This window comes from Camelus dromedarius, chromosome 3 (genome assembly GCF_036321535.1).
Source record: "Camelus dromedarius isolate mCamDro1 chromosome 3, mCamDro1.pat, whole genome shotgun sequence".
Taxonomy (NCBI): Eukaryota; Metazoa; Chordata; class Mammalia; order Artiodactyla; family Camelidae; genus Camelus; species Camelus dromedarius.
This window is the reverse complement of record NC_087438.1, coordinates 103650328-103671704: the sequence shown is the minus strand read 5'-3', so window position 1 is coordinate 103671704 and position 21377 is coordinate 103650328. Positions and strand designations below refer to the sequence as shown.

At 45.4% G+C, this 21377-nt stretch overlaps 1 protein-coding gene across 2 annotated transcripts in view; it reads left to right on the top strand.

Moving 5' to 3' along the window:
* DPYSL3 (dihydropyrimidinase like 3) overlaps window positions 1-21377 on the top strand; it is a 104774-nt gene that overhangs the window by 62275 nt on the left and 21122 nt on the right. For both annotated transcript variants that reach the window (XM_010990341.3, XM_031449289.2), the window contains exons 2-5: window positions 10969-11057; window positions 15793-15977; window positions 18412-18576; window positions 20711-20772. In XM_010990341.3, coding sequence (XP_010988643.1) covers window positions 10969-11057; window positions 15793-15977; window positions 18412-18576; window positions 20711-20772 — 501 coding nt within the window. The remainder of the gene's footprint in view (window positions 1-10968; window positions 11058-15792; window positions 15978-18411; window positions 18577-20710; window positions 20773-21377) is intronic.

Genomic DNA, 21377 nt, shown 5'->3' with positions numbered 1-21377 from the left:
AAAATCCTTTATTAAATCCCTTTTAAAAGTTATGAAATGGCATATGCATTGTGCAACTAGCAAAATAATAGAGACATAAATTAATTAAGGAAATAAGAAATACAGGAGAGAGAGACAGAGGTCAAGTCCTCTTCCCTCCTCCCTCTGCCTCCCTCCTTCCTGCCTCACCGCATGTTGATAATTTGGTGCACATTCTTCCGGACCTTTCTCCTGCGCACACAAAAACAGAATAGACGTATTTGCATATAGTATTTTTCGTTTGCTTTTCCGAGAATAGTGTCGTGTTTTGCACATTGGTCTGCACTTTACTCATTTTATGTATTTCAGTCTTTACTCATTTTATGTATTTCAGTTTTACATGTTCAAGATACAGCTTTAACCTGTGTCAAAGGTAGCTGCCCAGCAATCCACAGTGTGGCTGTGTTGCAGTTAATTAAATCCTGCCCTGTGTTTGGATATTCAGGGACTGGGCTAGATGTTTCCTGTTTGCCTCTCCAGCCACCCTCTCCACGTTTTTCTGCCCCCCTCCATACCCTGGACCTGTCTGTGCTGCACTGATACATCCTTTGCCCTTGGGCTCCTGGCTGGATTTAGTTCACGTGGCACCACTAGGAGATTGGAGGGAGGGCGGGCAGTGAAGCCAGGATCTCCCCCCACCCCCGATTCCTTTCTGCTGGGTTACAGTGGAGTGGCTGCGTGCCTCTGCTGGAGGTCCCAGGTCCTGGCAAGGCGCCCTCTCCACTCGGCTGCCCTCTTCAGCCTCCTTGAGCGCATAGGTGAGATGGCTCCCTGCTGTTTAGTGGGCCCTGGATGCTGTACATCCATTTAATCTCCCTAAATCCTGCCCACTCTTTGTTAAATAATCCCTTTGTTAAACTCTCTTTAATAATCCAGTCTGAGGATTCCATCTGTCTCCCAGCATCTTCAGCTGTAAAGGTTGTTTCTTTTTTTTTCCCCTGCCACTTGTTACTACGTTCTGACTCCTTCTGTCCTTTATCTCCAGCATGGCCATTCTGTCAGCTTTTTTTTTTTTAAACCCTGAGATTGTATTTCACTCATTTCCTTAAAATCCTTCCAGAGCTCCCCAGGACCCATGGGGTAAAGGGCAAACCTGATAACTAGCCATTGTTTGCATCCCCTGTTCCAGGATCTTAAGCATCAGGGACCCCACCCATTTCCAAAGTTTCCCCCTGAAATGCATTTCTTGAATTGGTATATTTAGTTTTCCCAATGACTGCTTATGTGATGCCAGACCCTGTGCCAACCCCCTTAAGCTTCCATGTCTTCTTCAACTTATGGGGGATAATAGCAGATAATTCATTTCATTGAGGGTTAGTAGAACAGAATGTACGTAAAGCTTCTAAGGAGTTTCTGGCATGTAAGAAACTTTCAGTAAATGCCAGTTATGAAAGCATGGCTCCCCACTCTCATCAGAATTGCCTTTGGCCATACCTGTCTGTCCAGGTCAGCCATTTTCTCAAGACCCACCTCGACAAATCTCTGTAGACCCTTTGATTTCTGCCAGAGAATTTTCCTCCCATTTCTCTCTCTCTTAATTAATAAACTTTGCTTTTCAGAGCACTTTTAGATTTATAGAAAAATTGAGCAGAAAGCACTGAGAGCCCCCATATGCTCACTCCCTTCACCCTAAACTTTCCTCTTTTATTAACATGTTGGTGTGATAGACATTTGTTACAACTGATGTACCCACATCGATAGGTTATTAACAAGAAGTCCACAGTTTTACATTAAGATTCGCTTTTCTTTTGGTCACTTCTTTGAGTTTTGACTAGTGCATAATGCCTTGTATCCACCATTAGAGTATCTTATAAAATCATTTCACTGCCCTGAAAACCCTCAGTGCTCTGACTGTTGGCTTGTTCACCCCCAACTCCCCACCGCCCCAGACCACTGATCACTTTACGTCAATAATTTTACCCTCTCTTTCTACTTCACCTTACTCTTTGTGTTCATGGCTTATTTTTCCTACTGTTTTGTCTTTGTCTTCGCGTACACCGAACATCTCCATAGCCAGCAGTCACACAAGTGTACCTTTCAGCAATGAATTATTAAACCTCTTCATCCCTGGACTCAAAGCCTGGTTGTAATTTCAGGCACTCCTTTTAATGAAATGGGCGCTAGGCTTTTGCACAGGCTGTTGGGCTAATGGGACACAGGATCCCTGTAGAACGTAGCTGGACCCAGTTTCCTAGTCTGTGTGTGGACAGAGAGCTTTTACCCACAGCACATGAAACTGGGGCCTAAAAGGAACAATGCAAAACAAACCCCCAAATAATAAAACACAAACCTGATATATAAATCCAGACCAAAGATGGCCATGAATCAGATCGCTGAAGCACTGACTTTTCTTCAGTCTATGTTCTGATTCACACTCTGGCTCTGAGCAACACACTTCTCAGGCGCCCTATATATAACAGTAATAGCTCCCTTACATTGGTACTGCAATTTGGATTCGCCTTTAATGGGACATCTATGTAATCAGAGCGATAAAGTGGAGGTGGGAGCACGATAGTGGAATTAGCAGTGGTAGTGATATTTGTCATGCCTGCCACTTAGGGATCTTTTTCTAAGTGCCCAAGCCTGCATCCTGCTGTTTAATTCTCACAGTAGCCCTGAGAGGTAGGCGTTATTTTCTGTACTTTACAGACACATGAATGGGTCTTTCTGGAGAGCTATACCTTCACTCAGCTGAGGAAGCTGAGGCCCAGAGATGGATCAAGTCACTTGCCCAAAATCACACCATATGTGAGCAGCAGAGATGCTGATGCAGCTCTGACTTCCAGACTCCCTTGGGTGGTACCTAAATTCTGAATGGCTGAATGTGGAAACATGGTAGTAAATGCAACTAAATTTTTAAGCTGTGATACGAAAGACATAGTTCTCTTACTTTTTCCAGGACTATAAACATCATATTCTTTCAATCAGTATGGAAACTTAAAATAAATGTAGCCCAAATAGCAGAGGCAGAGGCCTGTCCCCTTGTCCTGTGAAGCATAGTTCACATCCATGTCCCATCCTGAGGTGGTGGAAATCCACAGCCCCTCCCAGTGTTTTCTGGAATGGTTGTGGGCCCCAGCCTGCTTTGAACCTTGAACTCTCAATCATGCCTCACCTTGCTTGGTTCTGCTTTGCCAACTTAGGTTGAAAACTTGCCCTATTTTTCTTGACTCACTGTCCCCATCAAAAAAAAAAAAAAATTTATGGCTGGTTTCCATCCAGGCAGCCACTTTTCCATTTTTCCCTCCTAAGAGCCCAGTTAAAGATGTAGCCAGTGTTTTTCTGTTATCCAGATTTGGCACTTCCTATTTAAAAAAAAATTTTTTAACAACTTTATTGTGGTGTATTTTATGTACAGTAGACTACACATATTTCAGATGTACAATTTGATGAATTTTGATAGATGTAGACACCCATGAAACCACCACACAATCAACATAGCTAACATTTCCATCACTGCCCAAGTGGTACAAATTTCAAATTTCCAATTTATCCCTTCCCATCTCCTTTACCCTCTGGTAACCATAAATTTGTTCTCTATGACTGTAAGTCTATTTCTGTTTTGTAAATAAGTTCATTTGTGTCTTTTTTTTTTTGATTACACATGTAAGTGATGTCATATGGTATTTTTCTTTCTCTTTCTGGCTTACTTTACTTAGAATGACAATCTTCAGGTCCATCCATGTTGCTGCAAATGGTATCATTTTATTCTTTTTAATGGCTGAGTAGTATTCCATTATACACGCACGCACGCACACATATACACATATATACACATGCACACACCCATCTATCTTCTTTATCCAGTCATGTATTGATGGACATTTATGTTGTTTCCATGTCCTGTTTTCTGATCAGGCGTCTGTGCTCTCACACTAGACTTACCACGGCCTGCCTCCCTCCCCCACATCCCCAGCCTTCTGACCCAGTGATCCTCCATGATCCCCAGTGACTTCCTCCCTCACTGTGTTGCCCAGTACCTGGGAGGTCCCTGTGCCTCTGCTTGGGGCCCTGTTCTTATTTCTGACAAGCCTGGGTCAGCCCCTGTTGGCCCAGGTCAGCCCCTGTTGGCCCAGGTCAGCCCCTGTTGGCCCGGGTCAGCCCATGTTTCAAGTGCAGGGTTGCTCTTCCTGCTGCTACGTTAGATCATTCTAGGTGGTTCTGGAAGAGGGCACTAAATGACACTGAACCACAGTGTGAAGACTTTGGTCCCCTTTGTAATTCTTTTTCTAACCTTCTGAAGAGATCCAGGAAGAAGTCTCAGGGTGGTGCTGGTCTGTCTTGAACACCGCCTGACGCTTGGTAATCTTCTTTCTAACAGAGGTAGCAGATCTGGGCTCATCTTTCAGAACCCATCCTTCGGAGGGCAGCAGGATGTAGCCAGAATTTCATGATGTTTTTACTGTATTCATTCGTAGGCTTGCTGTCTGGTTTTGGTAAGTGATACTGGCTTAGAATTTATGGGAGTGAGACAGCGTTTGCCCTTAAAATACATTTATGTAAGGATAATATTAAATAAATAGCAGTACAGGTTGTATCAGGATATGTCTGAGATCATGGAAATAGGGTAATAGTGACTGAGGCCTGGGCTTCCCCGGCCCAGCTGACCTTCCTGCTTGAGGGTGGGGTGTGGCTCTGTGGCTCCTTCTGACTGGCCCACCCATCCCATCCCCACCGTCTGGTTCCTGGCCTGGGTATCCATTTATGCTTATCTGTGTCTGGAACCCTGTAGAAGATTGGGAGCCGGTTATCAGGCCCTGGGATTAAGATGCCATCCACACTTCATGCCCCTACTCCAGTCTGACCCTGGGCAGGCCACATGGCTTGTCTGGCCCTTTGATAATTACATCTTCAGAACGGTTAACGTGAGGTTCTGCGGTGGAGGGGGATGCACACGGGCTTTGATGTTCCCGTGCAGAAGACTGAGCAGCCGCCCTGCCCTGCTTAATACTCTCCTTGGCTCCTGCTTTCTCTGCATTACTGCTTCTCCCACCTCGTGTTCTGTCCTTCCAGAGCCAAACCAAACTCACCAACGAAAAGGAACACAGTGCTTGCCATTTGAGGTGAATTCTGCTTAGGGGGCTGTGTTTTGAAGGGGATGCCCCAGGTTAACCTGCGTGGTGCACCCTAGATCGTCAGCCTGGGTGATGAGAGGAAGGAGAAAAGTCTTTGAGACTCATCTGTAGCCGTTCAGGGGCTTGGGAACAGCCACCCTGTACAACAATGCCTGGTTTCAGTAAAGACTCAGAGCCAAGATGCTGCATTGCTCTTGGAGAAGTCTTATTGTCTCCCTGACCTGAACTCTTTCTCTCTGTCTCAGTGGCCCATTTGTCACTGAGGAGCCTAAAAACATCCATGCATTGGGCAGGGAGAGTGAGTTTGGGGGCAGGTTTAAGCCCTCGCCACCCATTCCCCATTTCTGCAGGAAAAGACCGAGTAGATGGTTATCTCCTCTCAGAGGGTTATTTCTAGAGGAAGGATGACCTGGGGGGCCCTGGGAACTTGCCCAGTGGGAGTGGGTTTAAAAGAAGAAGTCTTGGCTGAACTCTCGGCTGCTGGTGGCTGGAGCTGAGAGCAGTTGCCGAGGGTTGGCTGGGGACTGGTGTCTCTGGAATTCCCTTTATGACAAGGTCTGTTCAATTTTGATTAACATAAGTGTTCAACTTCCAGAATTTAAGTTCAGTCATGATGGTCCAGAGAATAATCACGATGCTGGCTCATGGGAACTAAGCATGTCTAGTTTGCCCAGAAGAATTCAGCCCTTTACATACAGGTTCCCCGTAATCCTAACCAGCACCCTGAGAGAAAGATGTCATTGTCCCCCATGTCACAGATAGGGTGGCTGAAGTCATTTGTCCAAACACAGGTAGTGTTAATGCCAGAATTCAAGCTCGTGTCTGTGTGTCTCACCCAAGGTTGCATACTTAACAGCAGCAGTGGCGTGAGAACACTGGTCTCCTCAGAACCTACTCAGTACCTTTTCCCAAACACCATGCTGCGTCCACTGGTACTCTCTTAGACAGCCTGCTCTCTCTCTTTCAGTGATGCTGCTTTGGGGAAGAAAACAACAAAATTCCATCCATGTAGTCTGTCCATCCTGATGTATTCTTAAGAGTGGGAGTGTTTTTAGGAAGTCAAATCTAATTACCCAGATGGGATGTCTTTTAAATAACCACCTGTGCCTTCATCTGGATTTTTAAAAGGGTGTGGAGTCCCCACTGAGGGTCAGAGTCTCTTCTTTGTGATTTGAACACAGGTAATAAAAGATATGGTTTTGGAAGACTCCTTCTCCAGTGTGCATCCTCTTTTTTCTCTTCCTAGGATTAGAGTTCTTATTCTGAGCTGCTGGGATGTCTGCAGAGTATAAACAGATGTGCCTTAAGTACTGTTCTGGGGCTGAGTTTATTGGCTGGGAAGAAACCCTTGGAGGACTCTGGTTTCTCTGGGAGCCATAGTCTTATTAGCTCAGGTAGACGGAGGGAGTAATTTGAATTCTGGAAGGTGAAGACTAGGTGAGGAAGACTAATCTGGGAACCAGCATCTCCAGCAGGCTTGGGTTCCAGATTCTGTCCTTTCATTCTCTATTCTAGTTTGAATCACAGCCGTTCTTAACAGCATCCCTTGTTATAAGTTTATTTCTTCCTCCCTCTTCTTCCCCCATCTCTGTCTCTATCTTTTCTCCCTCTCTTCCTTCCATCTTTCCTTTGTTTCTGTCTGTCTCTCTTCTCTCTTTTTTTTCTCCCAAACTGCTAATTTTTTATAGTTGATTTTTCTGATTATTTACCATACTCTAGTGAAGGAAAAAAGGTTGGTCTTCAGCAAACTTCAAGGACCCCTGCTACCCTGGACTGCAGATCTGGTCCCTTTGTGAGTGGCGTTAACACGTTCAGGCCATAAGGGGCGGGTGCGATGCACCAGTTTTGTTAATAGTGGCTTACAAGTTATTGGATTCCTTAAGTTATCTACCGCAGAGAACTGGTCAGCAGTTTTAGCACTGGGACTGTCAGATTCAGTGTCCAACAGAGAGGAGAGTCCTGTCAGAAAGAGCCACTTGGCATAAGGCTCAGGGTCTGTTGCTACTGTGGCCTCAGGTGGAAATCAGTCTGGTGCCAAGAGGTAGATGCCACCAGACTGCCAAGACCTGGATTTACTTCCAACTGGAACTGATGTCCTCTGTCACTTGCAGGAAGTCATCTGTCTCTGTGTACATCTCCCCCTTTGGAAAATGGGAGCAGTAGTCCCTGTCTAGTATGTTTCTTAATTTAAGGCTTTTTACAAAAATTTAAAGTGCTGTAAATGAGTAGAATAAATATAACTAATATTTAAAGGTGTTTACTACACGTTAGTGTGTTAGCTATTGTATAGACACGTGTCTGCATGCTCATTTTCCTCTCTTCATCCCTTGCATTTATTCCTGGCAGCCACCCTGTGAGGTGAGCTCGGTATTATTATCTACTCAGAGCTAATAAAAAAAAAAGTGAAGTTCTGAGAGGTTAAGTCCTAAGTCAATATCACACACCTGGTTAAGGGTTCTGCCTGATTCTCCCAGTAGTGGGAGGACCCAGCTGGACCCAAGCTTGCCAGCTGGTACTCCCGGTACCCCGCCAAGGCTGCAAGACGGGGTTGTACCCAGCCGTGGTGGCTGTGCAGGACCTCAGGCAGCCAGAGTCCTTGACCTGTGGCTTCAGGCTCTGGATAGCTTCATCTTGGGCTCCACATGCCCTCCAGATTACCCCTGTGTGCTCTGGAAGTATCGTTGTTCTTTACATACATCGTTGCATGACAGACATGGTAGGCTCCGGTCTAGACCACTTCTCCTCTTCCAGCATCCTCTCACGGGTACCTGGGGTCCTCAGCTGCCGAGAACAGAAAGCAAAGAGCCCCACACAGCCGCAGTCTCTGACCTTCCTAACTTTGTCGAGGGTGACTCGTAACCAGAGCTGTCAGATTTGTTCCTCTCGTTGGTGTTTGACTGTACATAGCACGTGTTACTCGCTCAGGCTGGTCCATGACTTCACAGACAGGCACGTCCTGTAACCAGGGAGGTCTGGTTTTATGTGGCCTGGGACTGGTCAGCCATTGAGTCATTCTTCAGCACCCAGTCCAAGACTTGCCTTTCAGATGCTTCTGTGTCTGATGACAGTTTGCCTAAACTGCCCTGTGTAGTGGAAACCACGTGCCTGGAAGGAGCTAAAATGAATAAGAAGCACTTTTATTAACCACTTTAACGAAAGTAAGGGGGACAGGCTGAGGGCTCTTAGGAGCAGCATTTGCTTGAGCTCTGTGAGTCGTGGTTTTGAAATCTCTGCTCTGCCTGATGAAAGCAAATAGTAATATTAATACCGTAGTCCATAGAGTAGGGGTCTTATTCCCAACTCTGAAATCTCCTCCAAGCCTCTACTTCATCTGTGTGCTCCATTTGTTCAGATTTCTGACGATGGAGCCAGAGAACTTTATTGAATTCGCATCTGAACAATTTTGAATGACGCCACCTCAATGATGTTCATTCCACTCAGTCACCTCTTACTATCCCCCCAATGTACCTGGGGCCTGAGGTAGCTTTTGCCCCTTTGCTGACATTTGGTGCTTCTTGAGGGAAGTGATGCCCCACTGTGGCTCAGGCTTGGATGTCCCTGGGTAAGAGGCTGGTCGTATTTCAGAGCTGGGCTCAGTTCAGGCAGTAACTGGCCCGTTTCCAGAACCCACCCAGCTTACGTCAGCTCTTCGCTAGAAAGGTAAAGAACTTCAGGAGAGCACTGAGCTTTGAGAGGGAACTCTTCCAGTGACCAAGATTGTTAAGATTATCAAGCTCCTGCTGGAGAAGCTTCTGTCGCCTTCACAAACTGTGTCTGGGGCAGTGGTCCCTGGTGCTGGTCTGACTTGGTGCTGGGCTGGCTGATGGCTGCATAAGAGCCATTTAAAGAGCTTAGAAAATACACATTTGTTGGCCTACAGCAGGGCCTGGGAATCTGCATTTTTCTCATATGCCCCCTAGCTTGGGAAGCATAGTCCTAGGACAGCCTCATATAATTTTGCAATTACTTTAAAAATGGTAGATTACAGTAGCCTTCAATTAAAAATTGTTTTTTTTCTTAGAAGTCCAATTTTCTGACACATGATATTCTGACTTAGGTGGCCTTTCCATCACATTGTTATAATACAACCTCCTATGTCCCTCCCTTCACCCATGCATTTGGCCAATGTTTAACAGCTATCTAAGACAGACCACAGGAACTAAGGTAAAAAAAGATCCAAAGACATAAAAAAGAATGAAATAATGCCATTTGCAGCAACACGGATGGATCTAGAGATTATCATATTAAGTGAAGTAAATCAGACAAAGACAAATATGGTATCACTTATATGTGGAATCTAAAAAAATAAAAAAAGATACAAATGAACTTAGGTACAAATTGGAAATAGACTCACAGACAGAGAAAACAAACTATGGTTACCAAAGAGAAAAGGGCAGGGGAGGGATAAAGTAGGAGTTTGGGATTAACAGATACACATGACTGTATATAAAATAGATAGAAAACAAGGACCTACTGTACAGCACAGGGAACTATATTCAATACCTTGTAATAACCTGTAATGGGAAAGAATCTGAAAAAGAATATATATATGTATTACTGAAGCACTTTACTGTACACCTGAACTAACACAACATTGTAAGTGAACTTCACTTCAATAAAAATTTTTTTAAATGGGGAAAAAAGATCTAAAGACACATGGCTCTAAGGCTAAAGTATTCTCTGGTCTAGCCAGGAGACAGCTGAACAGTAAGGTAGCTACTGTAGAACAGTGTAATGAGCTACCCTGCAGTGGGAGCAGGTGGAATTTGCTGGAAAGTCAGGTAGTGCCTCCCAGGGGGAAACCCTTCGCCTGAAGCTTGCCAGAGGAGGGGATGGTTGTCAGATGCCAGGGGAACCTAGGAGAAGGCAGAGAGAACAGCTTTGTAGAGGTTAGTGGAGCACCTGATATGTGGCCAGAACTATGTTTCTTAGTTTTGGCACCGTATAAAATCCGAGGCAGTAAGTGACAGAAGCCGGGGTGGACATACTGATGGAGGCCACCTCATGAGGGGCTGGGAGACCACGTGAGGTGGGAGTTTGTATCTGATCTCATTAGCACATCTTCTTTGCCACATATGTGGCGTTTTTTTCTAAACATCTCACGGAGCTGTATTTTTTTTTAAAATCCTACCCCCTGACAATACGGCATGATGAAATTTCTTATTCTTATGCAATACCTTGGAAGCAAGCGAGACTAAGTGGTAATTGGCTATATCCCCAGTGGAGTCTTAGCTTCAATTCTCATTTTTCGTGCCCTGTTCATGCTCTTTGATTTCTGAAGCCAGAAGTCAGCCTGTATGTGGGGCTTCCTTCCCCATAAAACCTAGGTTCCTTTTCAAAGCCCTACCTCACCAATGTCATCTCATGCCTCTTCCCTCCTTGGCCTCTAAGCTCCCTCTGCACTGATCTTTCTCAGGCTTACGAAGAAACAAATCTTCTTCCTACCTCAGGGCCTTTGCAGAAGCAAGAGGTGAAATTCCAGGATAATTTGAATTAGGGGCAAACAAGAAAAACTGGGTCCCCAACAGATACACTCAGCTCAAAAACTGAGTGCCCGGAGCACACAGACGTCTTAAGAAAATGGTTCCTGCTAAACTTCTAAAACAGTGACCTGGGGGGTAGGGTATAGCTCAAGTGGTAGAGCGCATGCTTAGCATGCATGAGGTCCTGGGTTCAATCCCCAATACCTCCTCCAAAAATTAAATAAACCTAATTACCCCCTACCCGTGAAGATAAAATAAAAAAATAAATAAAATGATATGATAGTAAATAAATAAAATGTTAAAAAATAAAATAAATAAAGCAATGACTTGGGAGAACCTCGGTGACCACTCTTCTGGCTGTGAGAATGACTCCTGTTTTCCTTCTTTTCTAGAGTGACCGTCTTCTGATCAAGGGAGGCAGAATCGTCAACGATGATCAGTCCTTCTATGCTGATATTTACATGGAAGATGGCTTAATAAAGTACGTATATAGAACCCTTGATTTTATATTTTGGATCTTCCTTAGAGGCTCAGAAAGAAACTTGCTTCTCTTTTGCTGACAAGACCATTGTTTCTATATATCTTATTTCTCCTTCTCCTTAAAAATGAGTCTTTATCTTAGCCCTTCAGTCTAGATGCACAGCATCCCTTAAAGTGGGAGCTAGACTTAGTTCACTTGGGTTGCCTGAATGGAGTGAAAAAAATCTCAAATCAGTCCCCCAAACGAGGCTAAGGACCAGCGGCGTTGATGGACACTCTGTGCATCCTGGAAAAGTGGGAGATGTGACCTTAAGGCTACTGAAAAATGTCCACAGATTACCGTACCCTAAAAATAGAAGGTCTAGCGTGGTAGGTACCAGAGGAGTTCTAAGAGTTCTAATTAGGATAAGTGATTTAGGAGTATGCAGAAAGGAGAAATCCCTTCGGAGGAAGGTTTTCGGGTGGAGAGGGTATTTCAGCCGAACTTTGACTTGGGGAGGACCTAGATGGGCAGAGCACAGCTAGGACATACCTTCCAGGCAAGATTTCCAATTAGGAAATATTATTGGAATTATATTCCAATGTAATTATATTATAATAATATATAAACTATATTTACATATATTTATATATTGTATTAATTACATTTATATAATTATTTAATTATAATTATACAATTATAATTATTGGAGTATAATTATATTGGATGTATATAGGGATATATAATTACTTTACAAAATGGTTTGCTATTGGATGCCTGTAAGCAGCATAGCCAGGTAGGCTTTATGTGCAGCTTCCTTACATCGTGAACTGTAAGAAAAGGTTTGATTTACACATAGCCCTTCATCACATAAAGCAGGGGCCTTCCTCATCCTGATAAGATAGTGTATAAGACTGGTATATCCCAACCCACCCTAATCGCCATCCCCAGCCTCGTTCCATTTTGTTTTGATATTAATCCACTTCATTGGCTAGCTTAAAATTCTGGTGATAGGCGATTGCTTACTTGTCTTTGAAAACTTGGCTTAGATGTAACTTTTCTGCGGGTGCAAATCTAGGCTAGCTTCCCCTTCGGTGAGCTTTCAAAACACCCTGTGCTTTTGTCAATCATAGCAATTTGGACACTATTTGGTGCCCTTGGGAGCAAGGACCGTCTCTTGTTCTTCCCCACATCTGCAGTGTTTAACCCAGTACTGAGCATCGAGAGACTTGTGTCAGAGCTGCGTTTTATTGAGTTTATAGTACGTGCTGGGTACTGGTAAATGTTTTACATGCGCTGTCTCATTTAATCTGCCAGCCGTCCTAGGAAGTAAGCACTCTGATTACCCTCTTTTCAGAGGAGGGTAGAGGGAAAGAGGAACAGAAAGTAAATAACTTGCTAAAGGTCAACATTTTAATCAAATACATTGAATGAATGAGTGAGTGAGTGAATGAACAAACAAATGCAAGAATGAAGATATTCATGTTTAGTTCCCTTGCCGATTTGCATAAATACTTTTTTCATATTAGAAGTAAGAAAAATGAAGGGGAGGGTATAGCTCAGTGATAAGAGTGCATGCACAAAGTCTAGGGTTCAATCCCCAGTGCCTCCGTTAAAAAAAAACCAAGAAGTAGGAAAAATGAAAATATCACACAAGCCAACTAATACAAAACAATACTTTCTTCAAAATAGAAGCCACAATTAATTTTATTTTTTTTCTTTTATGAAAAAGTAATTGTATACAGTCTGCTCTCTTTGGAGGCAGGACATTCCTTCATTTAGACATCTTCAGAGTTAGGAAAAAAATTAATACCTAAAGCTTCTTCCTCATTCCAGAGTTCACGTCAGGCATCACCAACTGATCCTAGCACTTTTCACAGCTGAGCCTTAAATACAGGCTCAGAGTCTGTCTTCATGCAGTGATTCGGGCACCTACCACCACAGTTGAATATGTACACTGAATCTTCTTTGCCATCTCTGTTAAAACAGACTGGAAGGCCACTTGCCTAGGATGTTACAGAAGGAATTTAACCATCAGATGTGTGTGTCGGTAGTGGAGAGAAGGGTATATAAATTTACACGAACTTCGTCTAATCCTATAATTTTACATGTCTCCAGCAACATTCTTAACTCACGGAGCATAAACATAGAAATAATTTCCTCCAGTTTTTACAGAGTCGTTTGCCTGTGAGTGTTTATGGGACGCCTGCTGTGTGCACCGCATTTGTCCTCAGGCATTGGACGCACACTGCGTCACATGCTGTGGTGGATATCACTGGGACCCAAATCACTGTGCTCTCTCCCCCCCAGGACTTTGCAGTCTTTTAGGCGAACTGAGAGATCTGTCCATGCAAAGCACGTGGCATTACCAGATAGTATCAGCATCAAATATTGAATTAGTAGAATAGGTGAGGTCCAGAGGAGGGAGAGGGCTATTTGAGATTAGGATGGTTATTAATTATAATAGCTGGTGTTTATTGACTTTTTATGTGCCTAATAATGTTCTATAGGCTTAACACATAGTAACATTTAATCTACACAATAGAAGTATGCAGGAGGCATTTTTATTACATTTTACAGATGAAGGAATTGAGACATGGTGAGGTTAAGTAACTCGGCTGAAGTCACAGAGCTAGTCATTAGCAGAGCCAAGATTTTGAATCCAGACAGCCCACATCCAGGGCAGAGCCACACTCTCAATTATTAGACCTGGCTGTCAGTAGAAACCTGACCAAGGAGGGGAGCTGGAAGCTAAGCCTTCAAGGATTAATGTGACGTTGATTGGGTCAGTGGGGAAAAGGGGGAAGGCATTTCTATTTCAGACGGGGTATTATACTAGTTGTGACTGGGTGGAAAGGCACATACACAGACATACGCAAGCCAGGCAACTCCTCAAGCCTTGGTTCTCAGTTTCCCTCAGGGGTGAATCAGTGAGGGAGGAAAGTGGAACACACCAGCCAGGAGCTGGGCTAGGTGGAGTTACAGTCAAGGCTGTGTTTCTTCCCACAGTGTGTTTTGAACTGTGGTGGTTTTGGAATGGCCCAGGCGTGGTGTGGTAAGGTAGAGCTCTTAGAGACGTCAGGGAAGCTTACTGTTAGTTGTGGGACTTGGATTTGTCAGGCTGGGGTAGACTTCTTACTGCCCCATGAGAGTGTCTTTCTCAGCTGGGTATGAACAAAAGGGGTTGTTCATGCCCCTGGCAGTGGGGTACAGGTATCCCCAAGGCAGGAGATGTTTCATGAGAACATAGATCCTTATGAATCGTAAGTCTACGTGGAATTCACTGGATGTTTAAATCAAGGTTGTGAAATTGCATATCAAACAAGCAGCACTGGATGGTCTGTGAGGTGACACTGTACTAGGGGTAGGTATATTTATCCTTTGCCCCATGTAGTGTGCCCTTGGCATGGTCATCAGCTTCCTCCCCACCCCAGTCTCCTCCTCTCTTCCTCCCTGTGATGCTCTGAAGCTTCCTGGGTGAAGCTGTGTCTGGTGGACTTTGTCATAATTACCTTCCTTGGCTTTAAGCTTCCACCAAGATACTGACCAGACAAAAGCAGCTGGTGTGGGCATCTGCATCTTTGACATCCTGTTTAAAAATCTGCCTTCGGCTGTGACTGATGGACAAACTATCAGGGAAAGATGGAATTGGGAGTGAAGACTGAGGTGCGAAATCCCCCGGACAGATTCCTTTTGTTGTTAGGAGCAAGATGAACCCACCTAGAGGTGAGCCAGGTTCACACACCTGTTCTTGTAAAATTCATTACCTCCTTCAGTCTCTCCTAGCAGATCATTATTTTACTCTCTTTCAGTTCTATTGCAGATGTTCTTCCTCACTCTAGAATAAAGAACAAAATGCAAAAGATAATAAAAATACTTATTAAAAATATTAATTACATACCCTGTGTTCTAGACACTTGTCACACCACTGGGGTTACAGCACTCAGCCAGGACATTTGATACCAGATACCAGATTGTTTTGTGTCTGTAAAAGTTGATTTCTGGGTGGACCTGGCGATTATCAGCCTAAGTGAAGTGAGTCAGTCAGAGAAAGACAAATATATATCACTTAAATGTGGAATCTAAAAAAAGAAAAAAAAAAAAGACAAATGAGCTTATTTGCAAAACAGAAAGAGACTCACAGACATAGAAAACAAACTTATGGTTACCAAAGGGGAAAGGCAGAGAGGGATAAAGTAGGAGTTTGGGATTAGCAGATGCACACTACTATATGCAGAACAGATAAACAATAAGGACCCACTGTATATATAGCATAGGGTATTATATTCAATATCTTGCAATTAAAAAATTGTTACCTTGTAGTAACCTGTAGTGAAAAGAAAATGAAAACAAATATGTGTATGTATATGTGTGACTGAAACACTATGCTGTGCACCAGAAATTGACACAGCATTGTAAACTGACTATACGTCAATAAAAAATAAAATGTTAATAATACTCAGTGAAAGGGTTGAAAATACTGACATCAGTATGGAAAGCCGGGTAGCAAGTGGAAGAAAGTGTTAATAGGCTAAATGCTCATCTTTTAATACAGGAAATAAAAAAGTCTAAAAATTAAAAAAACCTGTTTTCTGTGATTGTATGTGTACCTGTCTTTATTTGGTTCTAGATTGCTAGGCTGCGAATCACTGGCAAGGATTGCTTTGATAAACACATTTAAAATCCTTGTATTACTATGTTTGTCTTGGAAGTCTTTCGTTCCTTTAAATTGCCAGTCATTTCACTGTCTCACCAGACAAATTGGAGACAATCTGATTGTCCCTGGAGGAGTGAAGACCATAGAGGCCAATGGGAAGATGGTGATTCCCGGAGGCATGGACGTCCACACCCACTTCCAGATGCCATACAAGGGAATGACCACAGTGGATGACTTCTTCCAGGGGACTAAGGCTGCCTTAGCCGGGGGCACCACCATGATCAGTAAGTCCCCCGACGTTGCACACTCGTGTGAAGTGTGCTTGCGGTCCCACGAAGAGAGTAACCAACGAGTTGACCACAGTGCTCTCTGTTGATAACTGGTACACTTCCCTCAGTTTCCTTTAGAGACTTTCTGGCTGACGGGACCCGGGACAAGCAGGTTAAAGTGAGGGCATTGGTGGCTCCTGTAACTGCACAGAGAGGTTCATGAGGCTTATGATCAAGAAGTCAGCTGCCCTCTCGTCTGCCTTGGAGCAGCGGCTGGGTGTGCTGTGGGCAGGGAATCAGCATTTATCATCTCTGGGCCAGTCCCTGGGGAAAGTGGCCCTAAAAAGTTGTGGATCGTGGGCAAAAAGTTGTTTCAGAACTTCCAGCTCGGGCCTGAGGCAGGAGGGGGCAGCGAGCGCAGGCAGAGCACTGCGACTGGGGCTAGAAGCATCCGGGAGAACATGAGGATGGACACTTGTGATTCTTGAGAACTCTTAGGAGGCTTCAATGGTGGTTAGTGGTGTCTGATCTAGGCTGGTATTTTGACCAATTCATAGCTTTAAGATTAGGCAAGCTATGAGGTTCTTTCCCTTATTTTGTTTTGTTTTTTTGATGACTTTTGCAATTCCTAAGAACCCTAGGGAGTTGCATGCCATTGGATTACTGACAGATAGCATTCCAGGGTGGTCCTTCCTGTCCCAGAGGAATCTGGATGAATTGGCTCCCATCCCAGCCGTGGCCCCCAGTGCTCCTGCTGACCACCATATATATCCACGCGAGGACTCAGAACAGCCTGAGCTGTGGACTTATTTGCTGTCTTTTGCTTCCTTTTGACGGGAGCACTGGCAGAGTAGGGCTAAGCTCACTGGATGTAGAAACCAGGACAATTGCATCAGGGCCATAAAAGGTGCAATTCTGGGAGACCAGAGCTTTTCTCTAGCCAGAGGGAGGGAGGGAGCCAGCTGACTTCTCAGCAGCCGCCTGCCCACGACAGCCCTGGTGTGGTTCCAGGCATCAGTAACACAGAGCCATGCCTCTGCTTTCCGATAAGTGCACTGGGGCTGCTGGTGCTCAAAGGCTGAGGAAATGAGTGGTCTTGGCCCGGCTTTCTGCCGTCTGGCCGAGGAGCTGGACCTGTTCCGGATCCCGGGCATGTGCATTAGGCTTGGGCTTCTGCGCTAGGGAGGGAGCAGGAGGGAAGTCGGGATTCCACGTGGCAAGATAAGGAAGGCATTCAGTGAGCCACAGAAGTGACATGTCCTTCAAAGATAATTTAAAAAAAAACCCTAGCTACAGAAAAAGCAAAGAAAATTCAGAAATCCCACCTCAATCTTACAGTTTGGCTATCAATTTTTTTTCTATTTAACATGATGAACATACTACCATTTTCACCAAATAACACGTCATGGATGTCTTTCTGTCGTTTATTTTTATTCTACCAAATTCACAATAGACCCCTAACATCCGTTTAATGGAATTACCACAGCGTGTGTATGTAACCAAACTTCCCTGTTGTAAAAGACTGTGTTCCGGTTTTTCACTGATGTCAGTGTATAAATCGTGGCCAACATCTTGAGAATCCATATTTTGTATCCAGTCCTGTTTATGCTTTTAGGAAGAATTTGTAGGCATGAAAATGTCAAGCTATTTGATACACATTTCAGAACCATCCAGGAAAGTTGACCAATTCACACTTTCTCTCCACAGCGGCCATGGGAACAATGAAAGTGTAACTTTTGCCTTATCCTCCCCAACGCTGTTGGTGTAAATGTTACTATTTTTAAAAATATTCTGCACCATTGCAGGTGCTGCAAGAGTAAGGTGGGGCCGCAAAGGAACTGTATTCTTGATAAAGCATTCACGTGGAAATAAGATCTATGGGCCCAGGGTCAGAGTCAGTTAACTGATACCAGCTCTTTCCTTGGGCAGTAACCACGAGGATGTCACTCTCTTGTGCCCCTGATGTAACTTTAAAGCCCCCCCTTCTGCCCATAAAAGGGAGTCCGACTTCAGTCACCAGCAGCGACGCCCGTAGTACTGGTATTAACGGCACACGTAGATGCTCATCTATTGATAGCCGACGTTTATTGAGCGCTTACTGTGTGTTAGGCATCAGGTGAAGCACTTTCCATGCATTTTCTCACGTAACCTCTTAACACACTTAGAGGGAAGACACTATTTCTCCCCACCCCCCACCCCACTTGATGCCCATTTTAAGGATGAGAAAACCGAGGCTTTGAGAAGCTAGTAATTTGCCCAAGAACACATAGCCGAGTGGCAGTTGAATCATCAGCAACCTTGAAACTGCCTGGGAACCCTTCCTAAGGTTAATCCTGTGCTCAGGAAAAAGATCCTTTGCCCTCGTAGCCGAGCAAGCAGGAGCAGACCTGCGCAGAGCACACCAAGGGCCGTGTCAGTGAGTCACCCGTGCGGGGCCTCTGTTGTACAGTTGACCACGTGGTGCCCGAGCCCGAGTCCAGCCTGACGGAGGCCTACGAGAAGTGGCGGGAGTGGGCCGACGGCAAGAGCTGCTGTGACTACTCCTTGCATGTGGACATCACCCACTGGAACGACAGCGTCAAGCAGGAGGTGCAGAGCCTCATCAAGGACAGAGGTGAGCCGGGCTGCCGTCGTCCCTTCCCCCTCGCCCGTCCTTCCTACACCACGCACTCATCCGGTCACTGCTCCTTGCTGGGAGCCCGGGACCTTGCGTGTGAGTGTAGGGTGCCCCTGGGGTCCAGGTGCTTTATCTCTGTTTATGCCATCCTGCACATTCCTACGGGGTCCCCATGAGATGGGGCTATTCTCCTTCCAGATGGAGAACCTGGGGCTCAGAGTAAGTAACCCGGGATCGTGCAGCTAGGAAGCAGCAGGTCTACCCAGAGTCCCTGCCATGCTGCCCAGTGTCCAGGGGCGGCCCTGAGCTCAGTAGAGGCTGACATGTCACACGAGGTCTCACAGCCAGTATACGTGAGATTAGAAATTTCTAACCTCTATCATTTTCATTCCAAAGATCCAACCGTTGCTATTAATGTAACAACAGCATCCTCGGAAAAGCAGAAGACAGTGGGAGCAAAGGTGTGTCGTACTCCAGCTGGGAGCTTAGGGCCTGAAAAGAGTGTGTGTGTGTCCTCTTCCTGAGTACACAACTTAGGTTCCAACCACTGTCTTTTTAGATTCTTCTCTGCTCTCCTTTCTATGTTCTGATCGCTGTTTCTCTCTCTCAGACACACACCACACACACACACACACACACACCCATATGTGCACCCAGCCATGCGACATGCTCTGCATCCCAGGGCAGCCTGGAGGACTCAGGGAAGTATAAGGAATGGCTCCTGCCAAGTGTCCATGGAAGAAGGAATCAGGCCAGTGAAGAGCAACAGGATCAATGCCACGAGACGCAGAGTATTGTTATAATGGGAATATTTTAAGACTAATTATGCTGTAATGCAAGTTCTAGTACTATGATACAAGTACTAATACTATAATAATTATTATAATACTCCTTATTATAACACTAATTTTATAATACGATTATCAGAGAGCAGTCTCGTTCAAACACCAGGAGTGCAGTGGAGGCAGGGTGCTCAGGGTTCGGGGGGGAAGGATGGCCTCCCAGACGATGAATTCTCCTTCCCACCCCTCTCCACACCCCACAGGCTCTGCCCCGTCCTCCCTGATTCAGTGTGAGATTAACCTCTCCCTTCTTTCTCGTGTCCCCTCTCACACTGGGCACCTCAGCTGGGGTAGAAAATTGAATGGCTCTAACACCCCTGCCCTTCCGAAGGGCCTGGGTCATTCCCCGGATGACACAGAGGCTCGGGGGAAGGGCGGTGTTGGGAACAGCTGCCCCAAGTTGAGCCTTTCTGGGTAAGGAAGTTCTCAAATTACCATCCACTTTTGGCGTGGAAGCCTGTGGGCTGAGATGGCCCTAATGGTTGGAGACCAAAATTACCCTCCTTTCCTCAAAATGATCGTCTGTTCCCCTGTCCCACCGATTTCTGTAAATTACTCTGTTAATAGTATATGTGGGGGGAGAAAGTAAATGGCTTGTTCCTTATAACCCTGCTGACTTAGATATTTGAGCACAAGGTGAACCTTGACTTCTGCCCAGCAGCTCTGTCGCTTCCCCGAGGACAGAAGCTCGGTCTCAGTTCTCCCTCAGCCCCAACCCCCCACCCAGGCCCAGTGTAGAGCAGATGCTCACAAACTGTGACCCCCGGAGGTCAGCCGTGTGCCAGGCCCAGTGCTGAGAGCTCTGCATGTGTTCTCTCACTGAAGGTGTCCAACCACCTGACGAAGCAGGCTAGTGTTATTTTTCCATTTTACAGGTGGGGAAACTGAGGCTCATGAAGTTATGTGGTCTAAGCTTACTACCCCGGCATGGGGTGCCCCCCACTAGCCTGCACCCTGTGGGTACGCGACACATGTGCTGGGGTGATTCTCGGTGCTGGGTCTTACCCTTAAGCAGTATTGAAGCTGGTTGGCCCTCTGGAATGGGGGATGGTGGAGATGGGAGGCAGGAAAGAGAGGCAGAAGAAGAGACCATTCTGCTCTGACGTTGTGGGATTTGTCGATTTTACGGGGTGAAGGACGAAACAGAATACCTCTCTTGGAGAGTGGGAAGCATCCGCATTGCACTGGGCGGCAGCCTGCGATACACTCGGGGCCCCGGGGGGCGATGCAATAGGATCGGACGCAGCAGGGTGGTGATAATGTTGTCTTCCTTCCCGTCTCTCTCGCAGGGGTGAACTCCTTCATGGTTTACATGGCCTACAAGGATTTGTATCAAGTGTCCAACACAGAGGTAACGGCCCTTCGCTGTGTGGTGTGGGGTTTCAGGTTGGCTTTCCTCTTGTTTCTGGTGACCTTGGCTCTTTGAACCTGAGTCACGGTGGTGAGTGTGGGAGGATGATGGGCAAGAGTGTTTCTTGAAGTCCTCGTGGTCCACACTACATTTTAAATAAGGGAACGGGCAGGGTGCCCGTGGCAAGGCAGACAGGGAGCTAGAATTTCCACTGGAGCAGCTTTCTCAAAAGGACAAGAGGAAGGGCTTATCTAAATCTCCATCTACCGTGCACGCTCCACACCCCTCGTGCACTCAGTCGGAGTGTGAGTGCTCAGCCTTATGGGATTGAGGTGGGTCTTCTGCCTTTTGGGGGAATCGTACCAGCTTGGCTCCGACTTACCCTACAGAATTCATGGGGTGTGTTTATTTTAGACAAATCTCATCTTTTCAGAAGAAATAGAAAAAATTAATTCCCATAACTCCTGGCTAGGAGATAAAGGGACATCTGCCTTGAGAGGCTAAGAGATGGAGGTTTCAGCTTTTGAGTGAGCTCATGGCCAGGCTGCAGTGGCTTTCAGAAGTGTGTGTTAAGAAGGATTCTGAAGTTCTATCTGAGCTCACAG